Source organism: Jaculus jaculus, chromosome 15, assembly GCF_020740685.1.
Source record: "Jaculus jaculus isolate mJacJac1 chromosome 15, mJacJac1.mat.Y.cur, whole genome shotgun sequence".
Taxonomy (NCBI): domain Eukaryota; kingdom Metazoa; phylum Chordata; class Mammalia; order Rodentia; family Dipodidae; genus Jaculus; species Jaculus jaculus.
The window spans coordinates 33500525-33520664 of record NC_059116.1 but is presented as its reverse complement, the minus strand read 5'-3'; the positions used below and the strand labels follow the sequence as shown (position 1 = coordinate 33520664).

The 20140-nt window shown below is 54.6% G+C and overlaps 2 protein-coding genes and 1 non-coding gene across 3 annotated transcripts; 1 reads left to right on the top strand and 2 right to left on the bottom strand.

Annotated features, from left to right (window-relative positions):
- Positions 1-437: 437 nt before the first annotated feature.
- On the bottom strand, positions 438-544 carry LOC123455251. The gene has a single exon (XR_006633788.1). It is a non-coding gene; the product is annotated as a U6 spliceosomal RNA (small nuclear RNA).
- Positions 545-827: 283 nt separating this feature from the next.
- Med16 (mediator complex subunit 16) lies at positions 828-13803 on the top strand. Its single transcript, XM_045135117.1, has 15 exons — positions 828-911; positions 2710-2875; positions 3217-3324; positions 3624-3793; positions 4798-5229; positions 5825-5930; positions 8200-8355; positions 8886-9097; positions 9204-9410; positions 9909-10119; positions 11006-11139; positions 11242-11434; positions 11783-11999; positions 12858-12941; positions 13272-13803. The coding sequence occupies exons 1-15, from the start codon at positions 834-836 to the stop codon at positions 13396-13398; spliced, it is 2601 nt and encodes an 866-aa protein (XP_044991052.1). The 5' UTR covers positions 828-833; the 3' UTR covers positions 13399-13803.
- A 2221-nt stretch (positions 13804-16024) lies between these two features.
- Positions 16025-18119, bottom strand: Cfd (complement factor D). The gene is made up of 5 exons (XM_004654865.2): positions 17787-18119; positions 17000-17156; positions 16763-16910; positions 16422-16679; positions 16025-16211 (listed from the first exon to the last, which is right to left on the bottom strand). Exons 1-5 carry the CDS (start codon positions 17839-17841, stop codon positions 16050-16052), a joined length of 780 nt encoding a protein of 259 aa, XP_004654922.1. The 5' UTR covers positions 17842-18119; the 3' UTR covers positions 16025-16049.
- Positions 18120-20140: the final 2021 nt, after the last annotated feature.

Genomic DNA, 20140 nt, shown 5'->3' with positions numbered 1-20140 from the left:
CTGGGAGGCAGAGGTAGGAGGATCACCATGAGTTCGAGGCCACCCTGAGACTACAGAGTGAATTACAGGTCAGCCTGAGCTACAGTGAGACCCTACTTCGAAAAAAAAAAAAAAGAAAGAAAGAAAGAAAAATAAAGCAGGGGTAGCGGTGCATGTCTCTGCAGCACTGACAAAGCTGACATAGGATCCGACGTTCAAGGCCTTGGCTACATAGTGTGAGGACGTCTAAAAAAAAAAAAAGTTGGTGAGTGTGGCAGTGTAGAGGTAGGAGGATTGCCCTGAGTTCAAGGCCACCCTTGGGAAATCCAGATCAACCTGGACTAGAGTGAGATGCTACCTCAAAACACCTGGGGGGGGGGGGAAATCATCACCAATTAAAGCCTGCAAGAGTGTGTGGATATAAACACACTAGGGCCTTACCCAACAGTTTCCATCATCAAAATATGGAACGCTTCACGAATTTGCGTGTCATCCTTGCGCAGGGGCCATGCTAATCTTCTCTGTATCGTTCCAATTTTAGTATATGTGCTGCCGAAGCGAGCACAAACAGAGGCTCTAGTCCATTGACTATTTATAGGCATCATTGCACACAACTTTTCAGAAATGGTGGTTTGCTGGATGTAAAATTTTAAGCTTTTCTCATGCTTTCTAGTACAAGTTTAAAAGTAATACCATATTATAATATCTCAGGATGTAGTTAGCAAAGAGAGTTGCCAAACTGCTCCCTTTACATGATAACACAGTGCCGCAAAGCCTGCAGGGAAGAGTCGAGCATGCAAATAAATCCGGAAGCGGGCGGAGCCCTCCCAATAGTCTGTGCGCGGCGCGGGAAGATGGCGGCGCCGGATCCCGGGCGCTGGGGCGAGTGTGGCCCTCGGCCGCCGGGTCGGCTGGGCGCACGGGCTGGTCAGGTCAGTGCGGGCTGCCGGGAGGAGGGTGGGGCCTGTTGGGGTAGAGGGCAGAGAGCGGGAACAAAACCAGCTGTGTATGCGGCTGGCACGTGAGGGGCGGCTTGAGGCTGATGGAGGCGGAGCTTGAGTTCTTCGCTACTCTGGGGCGTGGTCAGAGCGTGTGGGAAGGCGGGGCCAGGTGTGTGAGGGCGGGGCTTAAGGGACCTGTATTCATTCTGGGGCGGGGCCTGACCGTTTAGGGGCGGGTTTGAGGGCTTTTGTCCATCATGGGGCGGGGCCTAAGTGACCGGGGACGGGGCTCGAGTAGGGCTTGTGTTCTTGTTGGGGCGGAGCTGAAGGGCTTGGGGTTAATGACCTGAGGTGGTTGAGGGCCTGGGTCTGGATGCTTGGGTATGCCTGGGGCTGGCTTAGGGAAGTAAGTCTTTGGGGCGGAGCTGGGGCAGGTAATTGGAGTGAAACGTGAGGTTCACATCTTGAAAGAGGCGGGATTTAGGCCTGAGGTTGGTCTGGGGCGGGTCTTAGGTTAACCAGCCTAGTAGGGCGTGTCCCAGGGCAGGAATTTGGGGTGATCCCCGAGACGCAGATGCAGATGGAGCTGGGGGCTACCTTTGTGATTTGGGGATGGGACTTAGAAATGGGCTGGTCTGAAGGTTTTAGAGGAAGAGCCTCTAGACTGACAGGGTCAGGGGAGGGGCTTAAGTCATTTGGTTGCTCTGTGGACCATGCTTAGAGAGTTCGAATCTTGGGGGCGGAGCTGAAGTGGGTGGGCGGGGCCTCATAACCTTCCTGAAGTCAGTGTATTGGTCTGAAGCTGAAGTGGTGCTTAGCTTGTGACTACTTTTAGAGCTATGTGGTGTCCTTGGTACAGCTCTAGGGCATGGTTTGGCCTGGTTCTGGGACTAAAAATCTCTTTACAGAAATTGTGGGCAGAGTTTGGTGACTTGAGCCCAGGGAAATTGAGCAATGGGGTGTCAATAAGTCACCAAAGAAAACCATCTGTCCACTAAGCCCAGCACCTTAGAAAGCACTGCTGAGAGATAAAGGAAAAGAGAGAATTGGCGTGCCAGGGCCTCAGCTACTGTAATCAAACGCCAGATGCTTGCGCCACCTAGTGGGCATGTGTGAATTTGTGCTTACCTCACCTTTGTGTGTCTGGCTTACCCTTGGGATCTGGAGAGTGGAACATGGGTCCTTTGGCTTCACAGGCAAGCACCTTAACCACTAAGCCATCTCTTAGCCCCCTCTTGTCTTTTCTACCCCACTAGTCTGCTTTGGCACCCCTAACCCCTGTAGAATAGCCCAGGACACCCAGCCTGTTGACCCCTACATAGGTCCCAGCCTCCAGGCTCTTATTTCACCTGAGGTCAAAGGCCATGAGAACCAGGAGAAACCCCCACTTTCTGCGCCTACTCTTTGACATCTACTCTATGACAAGCACAGTCTAGCACTTTGGGGATGGCCCAACCAGCACAGACACAACACAAAAAACCCTTCCAAGCTAGATGTGGTGTAACACGCCTTTAATCCCAGCACTGGGGAGACAGAGGTAGAAGGAATGACATGAGTTCGAGCCCAGCCTGAGACTACAGAGTGAGGTCCAGGTCAGTCTAGGCTACAGCGAGACCCTACCTCAAAAATTCCCTGCCCACAAAATACCCTGAACTACAGGTGTCCCCTCAGTCACCCATGCGATGGCATTAAGGAAGGGGACTTGACTGCCCATTCCCAGCATCCTTTTCAGCATTCAGCCTGCTGCAGTCAACTTGGGCATTGAGCCACACCTCCCTCCCTCCTGCAGGAGCTGGGGACCGTGCTCGGTGCTGTGGGCATGATGGATCTGGCCTACGTGTGTGAGTGGGAGAAGTGGCCCAAAAGCATGTACTGTCCCTCGCTGCCATTGGCCTGTGCCTGGTCCTGCCGTAACCTCATAGCCTTCACCACGGACCTCCGCAACGATGACCAGGGTTCGTCCCCGTCCTCCCTTCCTGGTGGGGAGTTGGCATGTTTAGGTGGACTGGATTCGGGTGGGTGTCAACACATGCCCCAGATTTTCAGGCCGAATGTGTCAAGACTTGACAGTCTCGGAGGCGCATGGTGGCTGTGCCCGGCTTTCCATTGTCCCTGTAATGTGTGCTTGTTAGAGAGAATTGGTGGAGTGCAGCAAACCAGGGTGGTGCCCTCAAGTGCCGCCTACCGCAGCTCAGCTCATTTTCTTTAGTCCCATTCTCTGAGCCTCTGACAGCCTTGGTCACGGTCACACTGGTGGCAGCTTCGTGACCTCCTGGAGTGCTCCTCCTCCCTACAGACCTGACTCGTATGATTCATATCCTGGACACTGAGCACCCATGGGAAGTCCACTCCTTCAACTCAGAACACAGCGAAGCCATCACCTGTCTTGAGTGGGACCAGTCAGGTGAGGGCCCTGGGGTCCCAATGGCTTGGTGGTCGTTGAGGCTGGTCCTGGATGCTGGGACTGAGGGCAGCACATGCTGCCTTTCCCTGTCAATCTGGAGCCTCATCCCAGAACTGGTTGCCATTGTTGTGTGTGTGCCTTTGGAAGCTTCGGTTCCACATGTCCAGCCTCATTTCCCAATGTGCCTCATGCCCTCTGCTGTTCAACATGTTTCCACGCTGTGACCCCTCCAGCCCCTTTCATGCTGCCCTTGACCATGTAGACCAGGACTTGGGATGCTGCTCTGTCTCTCCCCACAGGCTCCCGGCTCCTATCAGCTGATGCTGATGGGCAGATCAAATGTTGGAGCATGGCTGACCACCTAGCCAACAGCTGGGAGAGCTCAGTGGGCAGCATGGTGGAGGGGGACCCCATTGTGGCCCTGTCCTGGCTTCACAATGGTGTGAAGCTGGCATTGCATGTAGAAAAGGTGAGTGAGCCAGTGGGACTGGCACCCATGCCTAAGTGAGTCAATAGGATGGGTACCTATGCCCAACCCAAGTGAACCAGTGGGTTGGTCAACCATGCACCTATCCTATCTGCCAGCCTGTCTCATCCTCTCCACCATCAGCCTGAGGTTCAGCTCACCACTAGCACCCATTGTTTGTAGTTGTCCTCTGTTAGATGCTGGCCCCATGAACTGCCCATTTCACTGTTAGCTGCTGTCTGCTGCCAACCACTCACTTAAGAACTAGCTGCTGTTTGTACGATCCACTTACTTAACTGATGGCTACTGTCCCTGTAGTGCACACTTATTGGGGCCTCAGCAAGAAGATAGTGAGTTTGAGTTCAGCCAGGATTATATAGCAGTACTGTCTCAGAAAACCAAGCAAGGTGTATTGTTTGTATACATTACACATGAACAAACCCATCTTGGAAACAGCATAGCAAGGACAGGGCTCCCTACAGAGTGCACACTGTGCCCCAGGGCCAAACAGCCCCACCTGTTCTTTGTGAGACAAACCGTAAACCCCTGACTCTTCTGCCTCTACCTCCCCAATGCTGAGATGATGGGCGTGCGTCACCATACCTGGTTTTATGTGGTGCTGGGAATGGAACTCAAGGCCTCATGTGTGCTAGGCGCTTAAGTGCTCTACCCTCTGAGCCCCAACCCCAACCCTTCACTTACTCTGAAAGGACTGTTGAGAGACTTGTAGGAAGTCTAAATGGAGACAGAGTCCGGAGTCCCATCAGAGACACTGATTACATCAAGTTTTTTGGCTCTTCCCATAGTCCTCTGGGGTAGGATTGTCATTCCTTGCTTTCTACCGAGAAAGAGGCTGAGGGTCCTCAGGGAGAACTCAGCACTCGGTTCTTTGGCAGCACCTTTGGCTCTCATTCTGTGGTGGGGGGAAGGTTCAGCAGGCACAGTTTCTGGGGTCAAGAAGGCTGGCCTTGGAAGGGCCTTTCCTCACCATTGCCATTCTCCTCCAGTCAGGCGCCTCCAGCTTTGGCGAGAAGTTCTCTCGTGTGAAGTTCTCACCATCACTCACACTGTTTGGTGGCAAGCCCATGGAAGGCTGGATCGCAGTGACTGTCAGTGGCCTGGTCACTGTGTCCCTGCTGAAGCCCAGTGGGCAGGTGCTTACGTCCACTGAGAGCCTGTGCCGATTGCGTGGCCGTGTAGCACTGGCTGATATTGCCTTCACGGGTGGTGGGAATATCGTAGTGGCTGCTGCAGATGGCAGCAGCGCGTCCCCTGTCAAGTTCTACAAGGTGTGCGTGAGCGTGGTCAGTGAGAAGTGCCGAATTGACACGGAGATTCTGCCCTCCCTGTTCATGCGATGTACCACTGACCCTGACCGCAAGGACAAATTCCCCGCCATCACCCACCTCAAGTTCCTGGCCCGGGACATGTCCGAGCAGGTGAGCTGGTGAGCAGCATTCCCCAGACTGCAGGCCAGGCAGGGCCTCCTGAGGGTTCCCAGAGCTCTTCTCTTCAATGGCAGCAGTAAGGTGTCTCCCAGTCTCCACCTCGCTCAGGACCCTGGGGTGACATGAGCTTGGGGTGATCATGCATGGTCTCCAGCTCAGAATCCTTAGTTTCAGCCTGTCTGCAGAGTCCCTTTTGCCGTACAGGTGACAGGTCCTAGCATCAGGAGAGGCTGGTCTTTGGAGCTATTGCTTTGCCATCCAACAGGCCACCCAGATTGTATTTTTCATCCATAAGGCCCCAAAAGCCTCTTGAAGGCCTGGACAGGTTTCTGTCCCTCCCACCTGGCTATCATGGAGGGGTACCATGTCAGCCAGTGCTGGCTGTCCTGCGTGGACCCCCCTCACTGGAAGAGGCAGGGGAAGGATGGTGCAAAGTAGCCTGGGAGGTGGGTGCCGGGAGCTGGGCTTAGGCTTAGGGGTGATGCACCACTGGAGGGTCCCATGGCCTGTGCTGGGCAGGAACGGTGTGGAAGCCCGGGGTTGGAGTGCGGACACGAGACCAGGCTCTCACTGAGCCCCACCCCAGGTGCTCCTGTGCGCGTCCAGCCAAACCAACAGCCTGGTGGAGTGCTGGTCCCTGCGGAAGGAGGGGCTTCCAGTCAACAACATCTTCCAGCAGATCTCGCCTGTGGGTGAGTCTCCTAGGTCCCTGAACCCAGACACCCCTGGGTACTTTTCACCAGTATGCCCTGAAACCCTGCCAGGGCCACCACCCCACCATCCCCCACACACGTAAAGATGTTGCTTGCTTGTCACCATCCCCAGAAGAGCCTCTTGATAGCAGAAGCAGCCCAGGCCAGAGCAACTCCCCCCAGCCCTCACTGCACAGCCCTGAGTTCTGTGGCGTTACCCCCGAGAGATGCTCCCACACACTTGAGCTTAGCCGCTGCCACCAACGCTAATGGACCCGTGGCCAGGCCCTCCTTCCATAGGCTCAGCAGGGAGTGTCAAGAGGCCCCTTGCAGCAGTTACATAAAGTGCCCATTGTGGCTTGCCAGGTAATTACCTATGAAGAGGGTCACGCCCTGCCACAACCATGAGTTACTAAGCAACCTGGGCCACCTGCCTCAGATGGCACCCCCTCACCTCCACTCAGCACCCAGGCCTGTGCTGCTAGACACTGTCTCCTGAGTCTGCCTGGCTGGAGTGGACATGAGGGGTCAGATGTGGACGCCCTTTGACACATAGTAGCACCATGCAGCTTTGCACTGTGGAGATGATGCTTGAAGACCATGGTGACAGAAACCATGCTGGGGTCAAGGCAGCAACGTGTCTGCAGAGCCCCGGACTTTGGCCACATGGGTACCCAGGATGTTGCCATTTATTTTTTTGTTTTTGAGGCAGGGTCTCACTCTAGCTCAGGCTGACCTAGAAATCACTTTGTAGCCCAAACTGGCCTTGAACTCATAGTGATTCTCCTACCTCAGCCTCACAAGTGCTGAGATTGAAGGCATGAGCTACCATGTCGGGCTGTTTCATTATTTATTTATTTATTTTTGTTTTATTTTTGAGGTAGAGGTTCCCTCTAGCCCAGTCTGACCTGAAATTCACTATGTAGTCTCAGACTGGCCTCAAACTTAAGGTGATCCTCCTACCTCTGCTTCCCAAGTGCTGAGGTTAAAGGCATGTGCCACCATGCCCAGCTATATTTTAAACTATTTTTTTGTTTGCTTTGTTTTGCTTTTCGAGGTAGAGTCTCACTGTAGCCCAGGCTGACCTGGAATTTGCTATGTAGTCTCAGGGTAGCCTCGAACTCACAGCAATCCTCCTACCTCTGCCTCCTGAGTGCTGGGATTAAAGGTTTGTACCACCACGCCCTGCTAAACTATCTTTTACTTATCTGCAAGCAGAGAGAGAGAGAAAGAAAGAAAAATAGGCATGCCAGGGCCTCTAGCCACTACAAATGAACTCTAGATTCATGTGCCACCCTTGTGCATCTGGCTGTACATGAGCACTGGGGAATCAAACCTGGATCCTTTTGTTTTTGTTTGGATTTTTGTTTTGTTTTGTTTTTGTTTTTGTTTTTCGAGATAGGGTCTCACTCTAGGCTCAGGATGACCTGGAATTCACTATGTAGTCTCAGGGTGACCTCGAACTCACAGTGATCCACTTACCTCTGCCTCCCGAGTGCTGGGATTAAAGGTATGCGCCACCATGCCCGGCATGGATCCTTTTTTTAAGGGAAAAAAAAAAAAAAACATTCTTTTTTTTTGTAAATATAATTTATTTACTTGAGAGAGAGAGAGAAAGAGGTAGAGAGAAAATGGGTGAGCCAGGGCCTCCAGCCACTGCAAAGAACTCCAGATGCATGTTCCCTCTTGTTCATCTGGCTTCCATGGGTCCTGGAGAATTGAACTGGAGTCCTTAGGCTTTTCAGGCAAGTGCCATAACCGCTAAGCCATCTCTCTAGCCCAGACTTGCCTTGAACTCCCAGAAATCCTCCTATCTCAGGTACTGGGGTGTTAGAATAACAAGCATGTGCTACCTTACTAGGTTTGAATCCAGTGAGGACTGGGGGCATGGTCAGTGGTAGAGTGACAGCCTAGAACACACAGTGATTGGGGGGAGCACAAGAGAAGAATTTGGTTTGTGAGGCCATCAGGTTTGTGGACAGCCTCCCACTGATTCATGGTGTTGAGTGTCAGGGGACAGGAGGGTGTCCCCAGCATTTCCCAGCTCCTACCCTCCAGTTTTATGTCAATCCCAAGCCCAAATCCTATTGATCTGCCTCTGCTCCTGTGTCACAGACTAAGTCAATCGGCTGGTGGGTAAAATGCACCCTGATTGGCCAGGCAGTGCTTTTCTGGACTAGGGGAAGGGCTGGGCCAGGCTGGCTATGGGGATGGGTGCAATCTTTGTCTCATTCTCCTCTTACCCCATTTTCTACCTCCCATGTTCTAGTTGGAGACAAACAGCCCATGATCCTCAAGTGGCGGATCCTGTCAGCCACCAATGACCTGGACCGCGTGTCAGCTGTGGCACTGCCCAAATTGCCCATCTCACTCACCAATACTGACCTCAAGGTGGCAAGTGACACCCAGTTCTACCCCGGCCTCGGTATGCCAGGTCTTAGAACAGCCAGCATGGACCTTTGGAGGGTCTAGAGGTTAACAAGGTGGCCTTTTGAGTGCCGTGGGAGTGCCTTGTCAGCCTCCCAGCCTGGCAGATTCTGGGAGCTGATAAAAAGCTGAGCCCTTCAATATGTAAAGAGCTTGTAGCATTATCAATAAGAGGCTGGCTAAAAGGTAGAGTAACATCCCTTTGTAGAGAAGCACATGGAACCACCACAGTGCCAGTCCTGGGTTCAAATCCCTAGTGTCCCTGGACATGAACTCATCAGACACCTTCTTCAGCCAAGCCTCAGTCTGCACATCTGTAAAGTGGGGATGGACACATCTGTGTGCCTTGGGCCTTTCTCAGTACCCGCTCCTACAGTTTGCTGGGTTGAATGTATTGCAACCTGGAAGGCTGACACCCTGTTTCTTGAGATCCTGTCTGTCAGTAAAGCAAGTGAGGAACATGTCTCCTGGGGGAGGGTAACTCATCCCTACCGTGTATAGCTGTCCTGACCCTCTGCCTGTGCCCAGGCCTGGCCCTGGCATTCCAAGATGGCAGTGTCCACATGGTGCATCGGCTGTCCCTGCAGACCATGGCAGTCTTCTACAGTTCTGCGGCCCCCCGGTCCCTGGACGAGCCGGCCCTCAAGCGCCCTCGCACCACGGGTCCCGCCGTGCACTTCAAAGCCATGCAGCTGTCATGGACGTCCCTGGCCTTGGTGGGCATCGACAACCACGGGAAGGTAAGTGTGTGCCCAGATCCTCCAACCCACTCACTTGGGGGCTCTGGGACTAGCTGGTTGGGGACATCCTCCAGGCTGGCCTCAGCCTCAGCCTCCCTCCCCCCAGCTCAGCATGCTGCGCATCGCACCATCACTCGGCCACCCCCTGGAGGCCAAGCTGGCCCTGCAGCACCTGCTGTTCCTGCTGGAGTACTGCATGGTGACCGGCTACGACTGGTGGGACATTCTCCTACACGTGCAGCCCGGCATGGTGCAGAGCCTGGTGGAGCGGCTGCACGAGGAGTACACACGCCAGAAGCCCGCCCTGCAGCAGGTGGGGCCAAGCTTCTGATGAGTGGGTGCGGCATGGGGGGGGGGCTTCCCAAGCGAACTACTTGGGCGTGTGGGACCAGCTGGGTGGCTTAACTAAGGAGGTGTGTCGGGCTGTGGGGGTGGGTACGGTGCTGTGAACAGGACACACACAGCACATGGGTGAATGGGGGGGCTTCATGCTGGGCAGGGTGTTACTCTGCTGGGGTCATGGGTGGGTGTGACTGTGTACTTTGCATCAGGCTTCATAAACTCGGGTTCTTTGGAGGGTTGTGTGTGGGGGCGGGTTGTCACCTGTGTTATCTGAAACCAGCAGGTGAGACTTCTTTCTTCCCAGCTGTCAGAGACTTTGTTGCTTAGCCATGAGGAGAGTGGGATCCCAGGGTGGGAAAGCTGCTTGCTCAAGCTGGGCTTCTTCCTGTCCAGCTTCCTCTTCCCTACCCCAGTGGGTGTTCCCAACCCACCGGGCCTTCTGCTCACACCTTCCCTCCACCACACCCAGGTCCTTTCCACGCGGATCCTGGCCATGAAGGCCTCTCTGTGCAAGCTGTCCCCCTGCACGGTGACACGCGTCTGTGACTACCACACCAAGCTGTTCCTCGTGGCCATAAGCTCCACCCTGAAGTCCTTGCTGCGGCCCCACTTCCTCAACACGCCAGACAAGAGCCCTGGTGACCGGCTGGCCGAGACCTGTGCTAAAATCACAGATGCTGGTAGGTGCCAGCTGGTTCCTAGTGTGGCTGGCAGAGGACAGCATACAGATGTGAGCCTTGGGTTTCGGGGGACCTCTACCATCCCTGCCTTTGCCTCGGGGGGCTCAGCTCAGAGGCAGAGCCTGGCTTGCTTAGGGCCCCTAGTTCATCCCCAGCACCAAAAACAGTAAGTGAATTCAAATTGAACTTTCTCACCTACAACCAATGCTAGGACCATCTGGAAAAGCCCCCCAGGTCCGCTTCCTCTACCTTCCTTCCCTACACAGGGGTGCCTGCATTGGTCTTTGGAAATTGACATCCTTGCCCCCACCACCACCACCACACGCCAAGTCCCCAGTTGCAAATAGCTTCAAGACTCAGAAGCGTAACACAGCTGGCTTTGCACATAGTAGTTACCGGCTCTTTCTCCTGGAGTTATTACACATTTTCATGGCCTTGTGACGCATTTTCATGGCCATGTGATCTCCTTGCTACACAACCATGGTGACAGCTTCCCCCACTGCTGCATGTAAAATGGCTAGACCACCACACCTTCCTGACAGCTTAGTGTTGGGGATACTCTGTGGGGCCACCCTCGGTTCTATTTGAGAAGTATCTGCTGGGTGCCTGCTAGCTGCTGGGGCACAGTGGGAGCACGTACTATTGAGTGAGGGGAGCTGTTAGCCAGCCGGCCAGAACGTAGACTTGGGACAATTGTTGCCCAGGGGTTGGGTCTGTGACATGTCCAGGTGGAAGTCTCAAATCCTCTGTATAAAGACCCTCACCGCAGGATGTCACCTAAGTCATGGGCCCCAGCCTTGCAGGAACCAGTGGGAGGAGTTCCATCCCTGTGGGTGGGTCATGTGTTCTTGGCTGTCCCTGCCCACCCTGTGCTGTGTTCCTACAGACATTGACAAGGTCATGATCAACCTGAAGACTGAGGAGTTTGTCCTGGACATGAACACCCTGCAGGCCCTTCAGCAGCTCCTGCAATGGGTGGGCGACTTTGTGCTCTACCTGCTGGCCAGCCTGCCCGACCAGGTGCTCACAGCCTCTGCCCCTGACTGTCCCATACCCATCGTGCCCATGGCAGAGTGGAGGCTGCATGCTTCCAGCCCTCACAACCAGCATCTCCACCCTCAGGGTTCCCCGCTGCGGCCAGGCCACAGCTTCCTGCGTGACGGCACCTCTCTGGGCATGCTGCGTGAGCTAATGGTGGTCACCCGCATCTGGGGCCTGCTGAAGCCCAGCTGCCTTCCAGTTTACACAGCTACCTCGGACACCCAGGACAGCATGTCCCTGCTCTTCCGTCTGCTCACTAAGCTATGGCTGTGCTGTGAGACACCTCATCCTATATTCCCATCTCCCCACTAAGATACAAGTCCTATGTAAGCCCCTTCTTCAGAATATGAACTCACACAGGTGGAATGGCTCCTTGCTTTCGGCCATTTCCCCAGCAGCTCTCTCAGGTCTATACTGTTTGGCTGCTGGTCCCCATTCTTCAAAGGAGATGGCCAATACCAGAGGGGACAGCCCTTCACAGGGTCACTCAGTAGGGAAGGACACAGCCAGGATGATCTGGTGCCCATGAGGCTTGGGGTGTCTACAAGTATGTCCCATATGGGTGGCAGCTGGTATTCTGGGAAGGCTGCTGAGACAGTATCCCCCTGTCCCTTCTCTGCAGGCCGTGATGAGGGCCCAGCCAGTGAGCCAGATGAGGCCCTGGTAGACGAATGCTGCCTGCTGCCTAGCCAGCTGCTGGTCCCCAGCCTGGATTGGCTGCCTGCCAGTGATGGCCTGGTCAGCCGCCTGCAACCCAAACAGCCCCTGCGCCTGCGCTTTGGCAGGGCACCCACTCTGCCCAGCAGCGCCTCTGCCCTGCAACTGGATGGCCTCGCCAGGTGTGTCCCCATTGGCCTGTGCACAGGTCCCTAAAGGAAGTCTCCCTTTCTCCTTCCTGCCCTACCCCAGGGCCTTTGTATGGCTTGTTCTTCCCTTTCCAGGCTTTTCCCCACTCACAGATTCCTGGAGTGCCCTATGTCAGCTTCTAGATCTGTATTCAGGGGTCTCTCCAGGACCTGTCTGTATGCAAAAGTTTTATGTCATCAGAACCTTGCAATAAGACAAGAAAAAGTAAAGAAGTAACCCTCCCTGAGCTTTGTTAAAAATTATTTTTATTTATTTATTCATTTTGAGGTAGGGTCTCACTCCAGCCCAGGCTAATCTGGAATTCACTATGTAGTCCTAGGCTGCCTCAAACTCACAGTGATCCTCCTACCTCTGCCTCCCAAGTGGTGTGACTAAAGGCATGTACTGCTACACCTGACTAGACAACAGTACTTATTTATTTGCAAGAGAGAGAGAGAAACAGACAATATAGGTATACCAGGACCTTTTGCCACTGCACAGAAACCCCAGGTGCATGTACCAATTTTTTTGGATATTGGAGAATCCAACCTAAGCCAGCTGGTTTTGCAGCAAGTTCCTTTAACATAGAGCCATCTCCCAGCCCACATGGCTTTCCTTTTTCTCCCTCCTGTGTGCCTATATTCAGCCACATTCAGGTGGTTCTGGAAGGACCAGGTGAGGCCTACTCAGGCATGGGTGTGGTGGGTCTGGGGCCAGGCAGTCCACCACTGTCAGGCTCCAGAGTCCACCCTCTGCCTCCTGGTGGGCAGAGGGAGGAGACACTGGGGACAGATGTTGCTGTGCACACCAGGGGCTACATTCCCTCACACTGTAATATACTCTTGGCCCAGGGCCCCTAGTCAGCCCAAGATCGACCACCTGCGGAGGCTGCACCTGGGTGCCTGCCCCACGGAGGAGTGCAAGGCTTGCACCAGGTAAGGAGTTACCGCCCACCGCCACCCTGGGGTCTTGCACCTCTGGGACAAAGCTGGGGTCTCTAGGGCCAAGCAAGGGCCCCTACAGGCCCTCCTGCCACCATCTGTGTGGACACTAATCTCTGCCAGGTGGCAACACCTCTAGGAAGCAGGCCAGGAGAGGCTTTGTGAGCCCTGTGGCCAAACCAGGATTTGGGACTGACCACCAATCTTTACACGGAGCCAAAGGGCTGACGTGTTTTTCTGGTGGAGAAGAGCATGTGTGGGCACTGAGGATGGGGTCCTGCAGGAGGCCCAGCATGGCGGCGTCAGCAGGCTCTGATCCCCCAGGTGTGGCTGCGTGACCATGCTAAAGTCACCCAACAAGACCACGGCTGTGAAGCAGTGGGAACAGAGGTGGATCAAGAACTGCGTGTGTGGGGGGCTGTGGCGGCGGTTGCCCCCCAGCTGCCCCTAACGTGCTGGTAATAGGCTCATAGGCTGTGTGACTGCATTGCTACCCTCACATGACGGTGAAACATTGATACATCCGTGGTGCCTGCCTTTGTGAGGGACAGTTGTAGCCAGAACCTCCATCACTGGAGAAGACCGGATAGAGTCTGGCCCTCACTTCACCCCCAGGACCTGAGGTCAGGAGTGCATCAGGCTGCCAAGGCCCCAGCCTGGAGGATCTGAGCCAGCTGTGCACATCTGTCCTTTAAAACAAACGTCCCCAGTATATCTGCCACTGTCCAGATGGGGGCTATGGGTGCTTCTGAACCTGGGTGGGAAGTCCATCAGCCTCAGTTTCCCTCTTGGGGCTGTGGAGCACTTCTGAGCCTGGATGGGAAGGGCAGCCCAATAAACATCCATTATTGTCCCAGGTCTGTGGAACTGATGGGTGCTCTGTGCTGAGGCAGTGAGTAAGCACTGAGTGTATACCAAGCCTGTGTGTATGCCATGGTGGGGCTTCTGTCCCTTAGTGTCCCTAGACCCTCTTCTTTCCTGGAAGGCAGCCTTGGCCCTGGCTTACTGGCAGCCCAGTGGCCCCTGGGCTCCAGGAGTCCTGCTGTCCTGTGCCAGCAAGCCCTAAAGATTGTGTTCCATTGTGTCTGCCCCCCACAGCTCCTGCAGCTAGCCCAGCGCCTGCCTGTGTGTGGTAATTGGTTTTCTTGTTTTTCCCCTGGAGTCCCGCAGAGCTAAGCACATGGCCGGCCTTCGACTTCAGTAACCTGCCTGCATGGGGGGAGGGGGGGGCAAGTGCTGGGCCAGGGCCCAGGTTGAGTCCCTGTGCTGTGATATGCCTGCAGACTTGAGCCATGGTTGGACAGACTGAGTGACATCCAGGTGGGGTGACAGTGTCAGCCCGAGTGAAACCCACCCATGTCAAACTGTCAAACCATAGGATCCCCTCAACCCTCTCTCATGCTTCTAGACATTTTTTAAAATATATTTATTTTATTTATTTATTTTGGTTTTTCAAGGTAGGGTCTCACTCTGGCCCAGGCTGACCTGGAATTAACTATGTAGTCCCAGAGTGGCCTTGAACTCTCGGCGATCCTCATACCTATGCCTCCCAAGTGCTGGCATTAAAAGCATGTGCCACCACACCTGGCTTTATGTGTTGTTTTTTTTTTAATATTTTATTGATTTGAGAGACAGTTGGAGAGAAAGAGAGTGGGCACACCAGAGACTCCAGCCACTGCAAATGAACTCCAGATGCATGTGCTATCTTGTGCATCTGGCTTATGTGGGTACTGGGGAATTGAACCTGGGTCATTTGGCTTTGCCAGCAAGCTCCTTAATTGCTAAGCCATCTCTCTACCCCTTATATTTTATTTTTATTTATTTGAGAAAGAGGGAGGAAGAGGCAGGGAGGGGGAGAGAGAGAGAGAGAGAGAGAGAAAATAGGCATACCAGGGCCTCCAGCAGCTGCAAACCAACTCCAAACATATGCACCACCTTGTGCATCTAGCTTTACATGGATACTTGGGGAATCAAATCTGGGTTCTTTGGCTTTGCAGGCAAGCACCTTAACCACTAAACCATCTGTCCAGCCCCCCGTTTTTTGTTTGTTTTTCTTTTTGAGGTAGGGTCTTACTCTTGGAATTCACTCTAGAACCCCAGGGTAGCCTCAAATTCATGGTTATCCTCCTACCACTGCCTCCTAAGTGCTGAGATAAAAGTCATGTACCACCATACCTAGTACCCATAATTTTTTTTCAAATAGGGTCTTATACAACCCAAGTTGCCCTCACGCTCAGTGTAGCTGAGAATGACCTTGAATTCCTGGTCCTCCTGCCTCTACTTCTGAATGTGGATGTGATAGGCATGTACCAATACACCCAGCTCCCTTCTGTAATATTCTGTAGGTTTGCGCGGGGGGGGGGGGGATTGGATACCCTATGTCCCAGATCTGGGACTTCCTGTGACCCACCCTCAACCACCCCTGAGGCTCTGCCCCTAAGATGGGATTCTGCAGAGCAGCATCTGTAGCCTCCCACCCTAGGGCCCGCACACAGTAGGTGCTCAATAAGTTCTTGTGCATGGGGGTGATTGCAAAGTGAACCTCCATGGCAGAAATGAAACCCATCCATGGAGTCCAATTTCACCTTCCCTCATGGGCCGCATGACCACCTCTCATACCCTCCACCTGTCTACCTAAATGGGATGGGAATCCTTCCTCTGTCTTTCAGGTAGGGGGAGGGGTCCTGAGCCTGCTGGCTGCCTGCTGTCCCCCCTCCCATCACCTAGAGAGGTGTTGAGTCACCAGGTCTGCAGCAAGGGTGACCTCTCGCCCTTCCTTCTTGTGACCCCAAAACACTGGTATGGGCTTATGGGCCAGCACCCAGCTCTGTGTTCGAATCCAGCATCTGCCCTGCAACTTCTGCATGGCTCAGATTCATACTGTCCCTCTGGACAGTTTCTCTCCCTGGCCCATGTCACACAGCCCAACATCAGGGGGTCTGTCACTGGGAAGAGGAGGCCCTGAGCTTCCTCGAAAGGGCGCGGGCGCCCCCGTGCGGCCGAGCCCAGGACGACAGGAGTCAGGCCAGCTGTGCACCCGCAGCAGGCGCTCCATAAAAAAGCAGCAGGACGCAGAATCGGGTCCCACGCTTTTATTACCGTTCAGGCCGCCGCGCCCTCCGCCATGACCCGGTCCATCCAGGACACGTAGCTCGCCACGCGTGTGTAGATTCCAGGCTTCTTGCGGTTGCCACAGACGCGGGAGCCTGACGTCACCACGCCTTCGACCACGCCCCCGCACACCAGCGGGCCACCCGAGTCGCCCTGCAGGCCAGGATCGTGAGTGTCACGCCCACCGCTGCCACACCCACGACTTAGCCTCCCTGGGTGAACCTCCGCCCGGCCGAGACCACGCCCCTACCTTAGCCGTCCCGCCCTGACCCCAACTCCCACTAGCTCCGCCCCTCTCCGGGGCACGCTCTCTGGCCCCGCCCCTGTCTGGGGCAGTCCTCTCGATGACCCCGACCCATGCACCTTGCAGCTGTCCTTGCGGTTGCTCTCAGCGCACATCATGCGCGCGGTGATGGCGCCGTCGTGGTAGGTGCGCCGGTTGCAGGTGTCCCGGTCCATCACCGGCAGGAGCACGTGCTGCAGAAGGTCGGGCCGGCGTCCCGCGTGGGTGACCACGCCCCAGCCGGCCACGTCGCACAGCGTGCCAGGAGCCACGTCGCGGTCTTCGCGCTGCCAGGGCACTGGGCGCACGGCGGGGCCCAGCGCGGCCTTCTCGGACAGCTGTGGGATAGGGTTGGGTGTGGGATTCGGGGCTCAGGAGACGGCGAGGACGGGGTGCGGCCGGGATGCGGCAGGAGCCCCACCTGCAGGAGAAGGAGGTCGTGCTCCGTGGTGTCCGGCCGGCTGTCCGGGTGGGGCACCGCACGTCGCACGTCGTACCGGCGCTTGGACGGCTCAGGCCGCGACAGCGAGTGCGCACCCAGGAGCACCTGCACCGGGCTGTCCTCGGCCCTGGGGACCACGGGGTGACGTCAGATCCGGGGCCCACTGGCCCCCAGGCCCTACCCGAGGCCTCCCCCCAGCCCGCTGCTGCCACTCACACGCCGTCCAGGCAGTGGGCCGCGCTCAGTACCCACTGCTCGGCCACCAGGACCCCGCCGCACACGTGCCTGCCGTCCACCTGCACCGACGCCATGTAGGGCCGCGCGTGGGCCTGGGCCTCGCGGCCGCCCAGGATCCGACCTCGGGGCTGCGCTGCTGTGGCGGGCAGGCGGGCAGTGAGAAGCCGGGGGCCGCTTTCACCAGAGGGACCCTCTCAAGCCCCCAGCCTCTCATCTCCTTACTATCAAGCGCTTCCTCCAAGAGGTGTGGGAAACCCTAATGTGTCCTGCATGCCCCCTGGGAATAGGACCATGGGAAGGAGTGGAGTCTAGAGCTAAGGGCAAGCCCGCCCTGGGAGCCCAATGGCTGAAAGTTAAACCTAAGAAATAAGAAGCTGCCGGGCGTGGTGGCACACGTCTTTAATCCCAGCATTTGGGAGGCAGAGGTAGGAGGGTCGCCGTGAGTTCGAGGCCAGCCTAGGACTACATCTGAACCTACCTCGTAGAAAAAAAAAAAAAGAAGAAGAAGAAGGAAAGAAAGGCTGGCCATAACTCTCCTGTTGTCCACTGGGGAGTGTTGTCCACAGAGGCCTCCTGCCCATTGGGTACTCTTGTCCACGTAACACTGGGACATTGCAGACTGTAGTGTGAAAGGCTCGCATTTCATATCCGAAGTTCAGAGTCCACTTGCTTCCTGCACACCTGCTGGAGCTGGGGATGTTCCTTTCCGACCCCTGGCTACTCCTGTACCGTCTCCCCCACCAAAAAAAAAAAAAACAACACTTACCGCACACAGCCGCCCCCAGGAGGACGAGAACCGCCATGCACTCGGCGCTCCGCATCCTGACACCGCCGCCGATTGCTTGCTGACCCAGGCGGGGTCCAGGGCCGTTTTATGGGGCTAGAGGGGGGAGGATGTCTCCCAAGTGCCTCTCTGCTGGGTGGGCAGCGGCCCAGCTAGGGAAAGGGGAATTTGTCCTTCCAGCCTCCACCCTCCGGGATTAGCTAACCCTTCCCCCCCTGGAACTCCAGCCAGGAAGCAGGAGGAGGCTGCACCACCAGCCCCCCGGGCCCACTCCGTGCTTCAGTCCCGATGGGATTGCAAGTCCTTCCAACTAGGTTTCACAATACCAACTGGAAACCTCAATTGTAAACAACCTCTTCTTCTTCCTGTCTTCCTGGCCCTCCCCTTTCACTTCTGCCTCCTCCAACTTGGACAGAAGGTGGGGGGGGGGGGAGTGGGGTGGGTGAAGGGCCCCCAGCCGCCTGGTTCCTGTGGCCCTGGGGGAGGGAGGGGTCTGACCCTCAGACCAGGGGAACGTGAGATGGGGAAAGGCTGAAGAAAGCCAAGGGAAATTAAGTGCAAATTTCAGTGATATCTACCTTGACACGTGGCTTGGTTAAGGTGCTGGGTTTTTTCTTTCTATCTTTTATTTATTTATTTATTTATTTATTTGAGAGCGACAGACACAGAGAGAAAGACAGGGCCTCCAGCCTCTGCAAACGAACTCCAGACGCGTGCACCCCCTTGTGCATCTGGCTAACGTGGGACCTGGGGAACCGAGCCTCGAACCGGGGTCCTTAGGCTTCACAGGCAAGCGCTTAACCGCTAAGCCATCTCTCCAGTCCTCTTTCTATCTTGATAGCCTCTCTCCTCACCAGGCACAATAGCCAAGAGGGAAGTGTTGGTGTTGGGGATGGAAGGGGAAGACCGAAGTCGCCCGAGCAGGAGCTGCACTCCGACTCCCACCAGTTCCTTTCTTTCAGCGTGGACTCCCTCTCGCGTGGAGAAGATGGCATAGACTACTGCAAACGCAATTTGTCACCACCTCACAGGTTTCCTTATTCAGCTGACAAGCTCCCGACGACAGCCTTTTAGGATGGAGCCCAGATAGTGCAAATGTTCAAAACCACAACAAAATTAGGCTACTACCAGAAAAGACAAAATAGCAGGGCGGTTGAGGCCCGCGGCTGTAGGAGGGACTTTTGACACACTGCCTTGTGTCCTTTCATGATGTCTGCCACTTGGGCCTGCTGACGAAGAAGTGTTTTTTTTTTTTTCCTGATTTACTTTATTATTATTATTTTTATTTATTATTATTATTTTGATTTTTTGAGGTAAGGTCTCACTCTAGCTCAGGCTGACCTGGAATTCACTATGTAGTCTCAGGGTGACCTCGAATTCATGGCGATCCTCCTACCTCTGCCTCCCAAATGCTGGTATTAAAGGCGTGTGCCACCATGCTTGGCTTGATTTCTGTTCTTTAAAACTCACTTTCAGGTGGGCACAGTGACTCATGCCTTTCATAAGGGAGGTTAAGGCAGGAAGATTGTTATGAGAGACCCTGTCTCAAAAAAAAAAAAAAAAAAAGAGAGAGAAGGGAGGGGGCTGGAGAGATGGCTTAGCGGTTAAGGCGCTTGCCTGTGAAGGCTCAGAATCCAGATTCGATTCTCCAGATCCTCCGTAAACCAGATGCACATGGTGGTGCATACCTCTGGAGTTCATTTGCAGTGGCTAGAGGCCCTGCCGCACCCATTCTCCCTCTCTCTGTCTCAAACAAATAAAAGTAGCCGGGCGTGGTGGTGCACGCCTTTAATCCCAGCACTCGGGAGGCAGAGGTAGGAGGATCGCCATGAATTCAAGGTCACCCTGAGACTACATAGTGAATTCCAGGTCAGCCTGAGCTAGAGTGAGACCCTACCTTGAAAAACAAAAAACAACAACAACAAAAAACACAGAAATCAAAAATCTGAGCTGCAAAGTCTAACAACCTGGGTTCAATTCCCCAGTAACCATGTAAAGCCAGATGCACAAAGTGGCGTGTGTATCTGGAGATTGTTTGCAGTGGGTAGAGGTCCTGGCGTGTCCATTCTCTATGTCTGTATCTCTCTATTTATAAATACAATATTTTTAAATGGCATTTAAGAAAAATGGCCATCATGGAGAATGGAATTTCAAAGGGGAAAGTGGGGGGGAGGGAATTACCATGGGATAGTTTTTATAATCATGGAAAATGTAAATTAAAATTAAAAAAAAAAAAGAAAAATGGCCATCTGACATGCTTCTGTAGAAAGCAGGGGAAAGCACAAGGCGGTGGTGGCACACTCCATTAATCACAGAACTCAGCCTTCGAAGGCCGA

Excerpts from the sequence above, each read along its gene's own strand:
- Cfd (XM_004654865.2), bottom strand. The coding sequence starts at position 17,841 with ATGCGGAGCGCCGAGTGCATGGCGGTTCTCGTCCTCCTGGGGGCGGCT. Across the intron at positions 16,911-16,999 it reads GCCCACTGCCTGGACGGCGT|GGCCGAGGACAGCCCGGTGC; the intron begins GTGAGTGGCAGC and ends CGTGGTCCCCAG. Across the intron at positions 16,680-16,762 it reads ACGACCTCCTTCTCCTGCAG|CTGTCCGAGAAGGCCGCGCT; the intron begins GTGGGGCTCCTG and ends CCTATCCCACAG.
- Med16 (XM_045135117.1), top strand. The coding sequence starts at position 834 with ATGGCGGCGCCGGATCCCGGGCGCTGGGGCGAGTGTGGCCCTCGGCCG. Across the intron at positions 3,325-3,623 it reads TCTTGAGTGGGACCAGTCAG|GCTCCCGGCTCCTATCAGCT; the intron begins GTGAGGGCCCTG and ends CTCTCCCCACAG. Across the intron at positions 5,931-8,199 it reads CCAGCAGATCTCGCCTGTGG|TTGGAGACAAACAGCCCATG; the intron begins GTGAGTCTCCTA and ends CCCATGTTCTAG.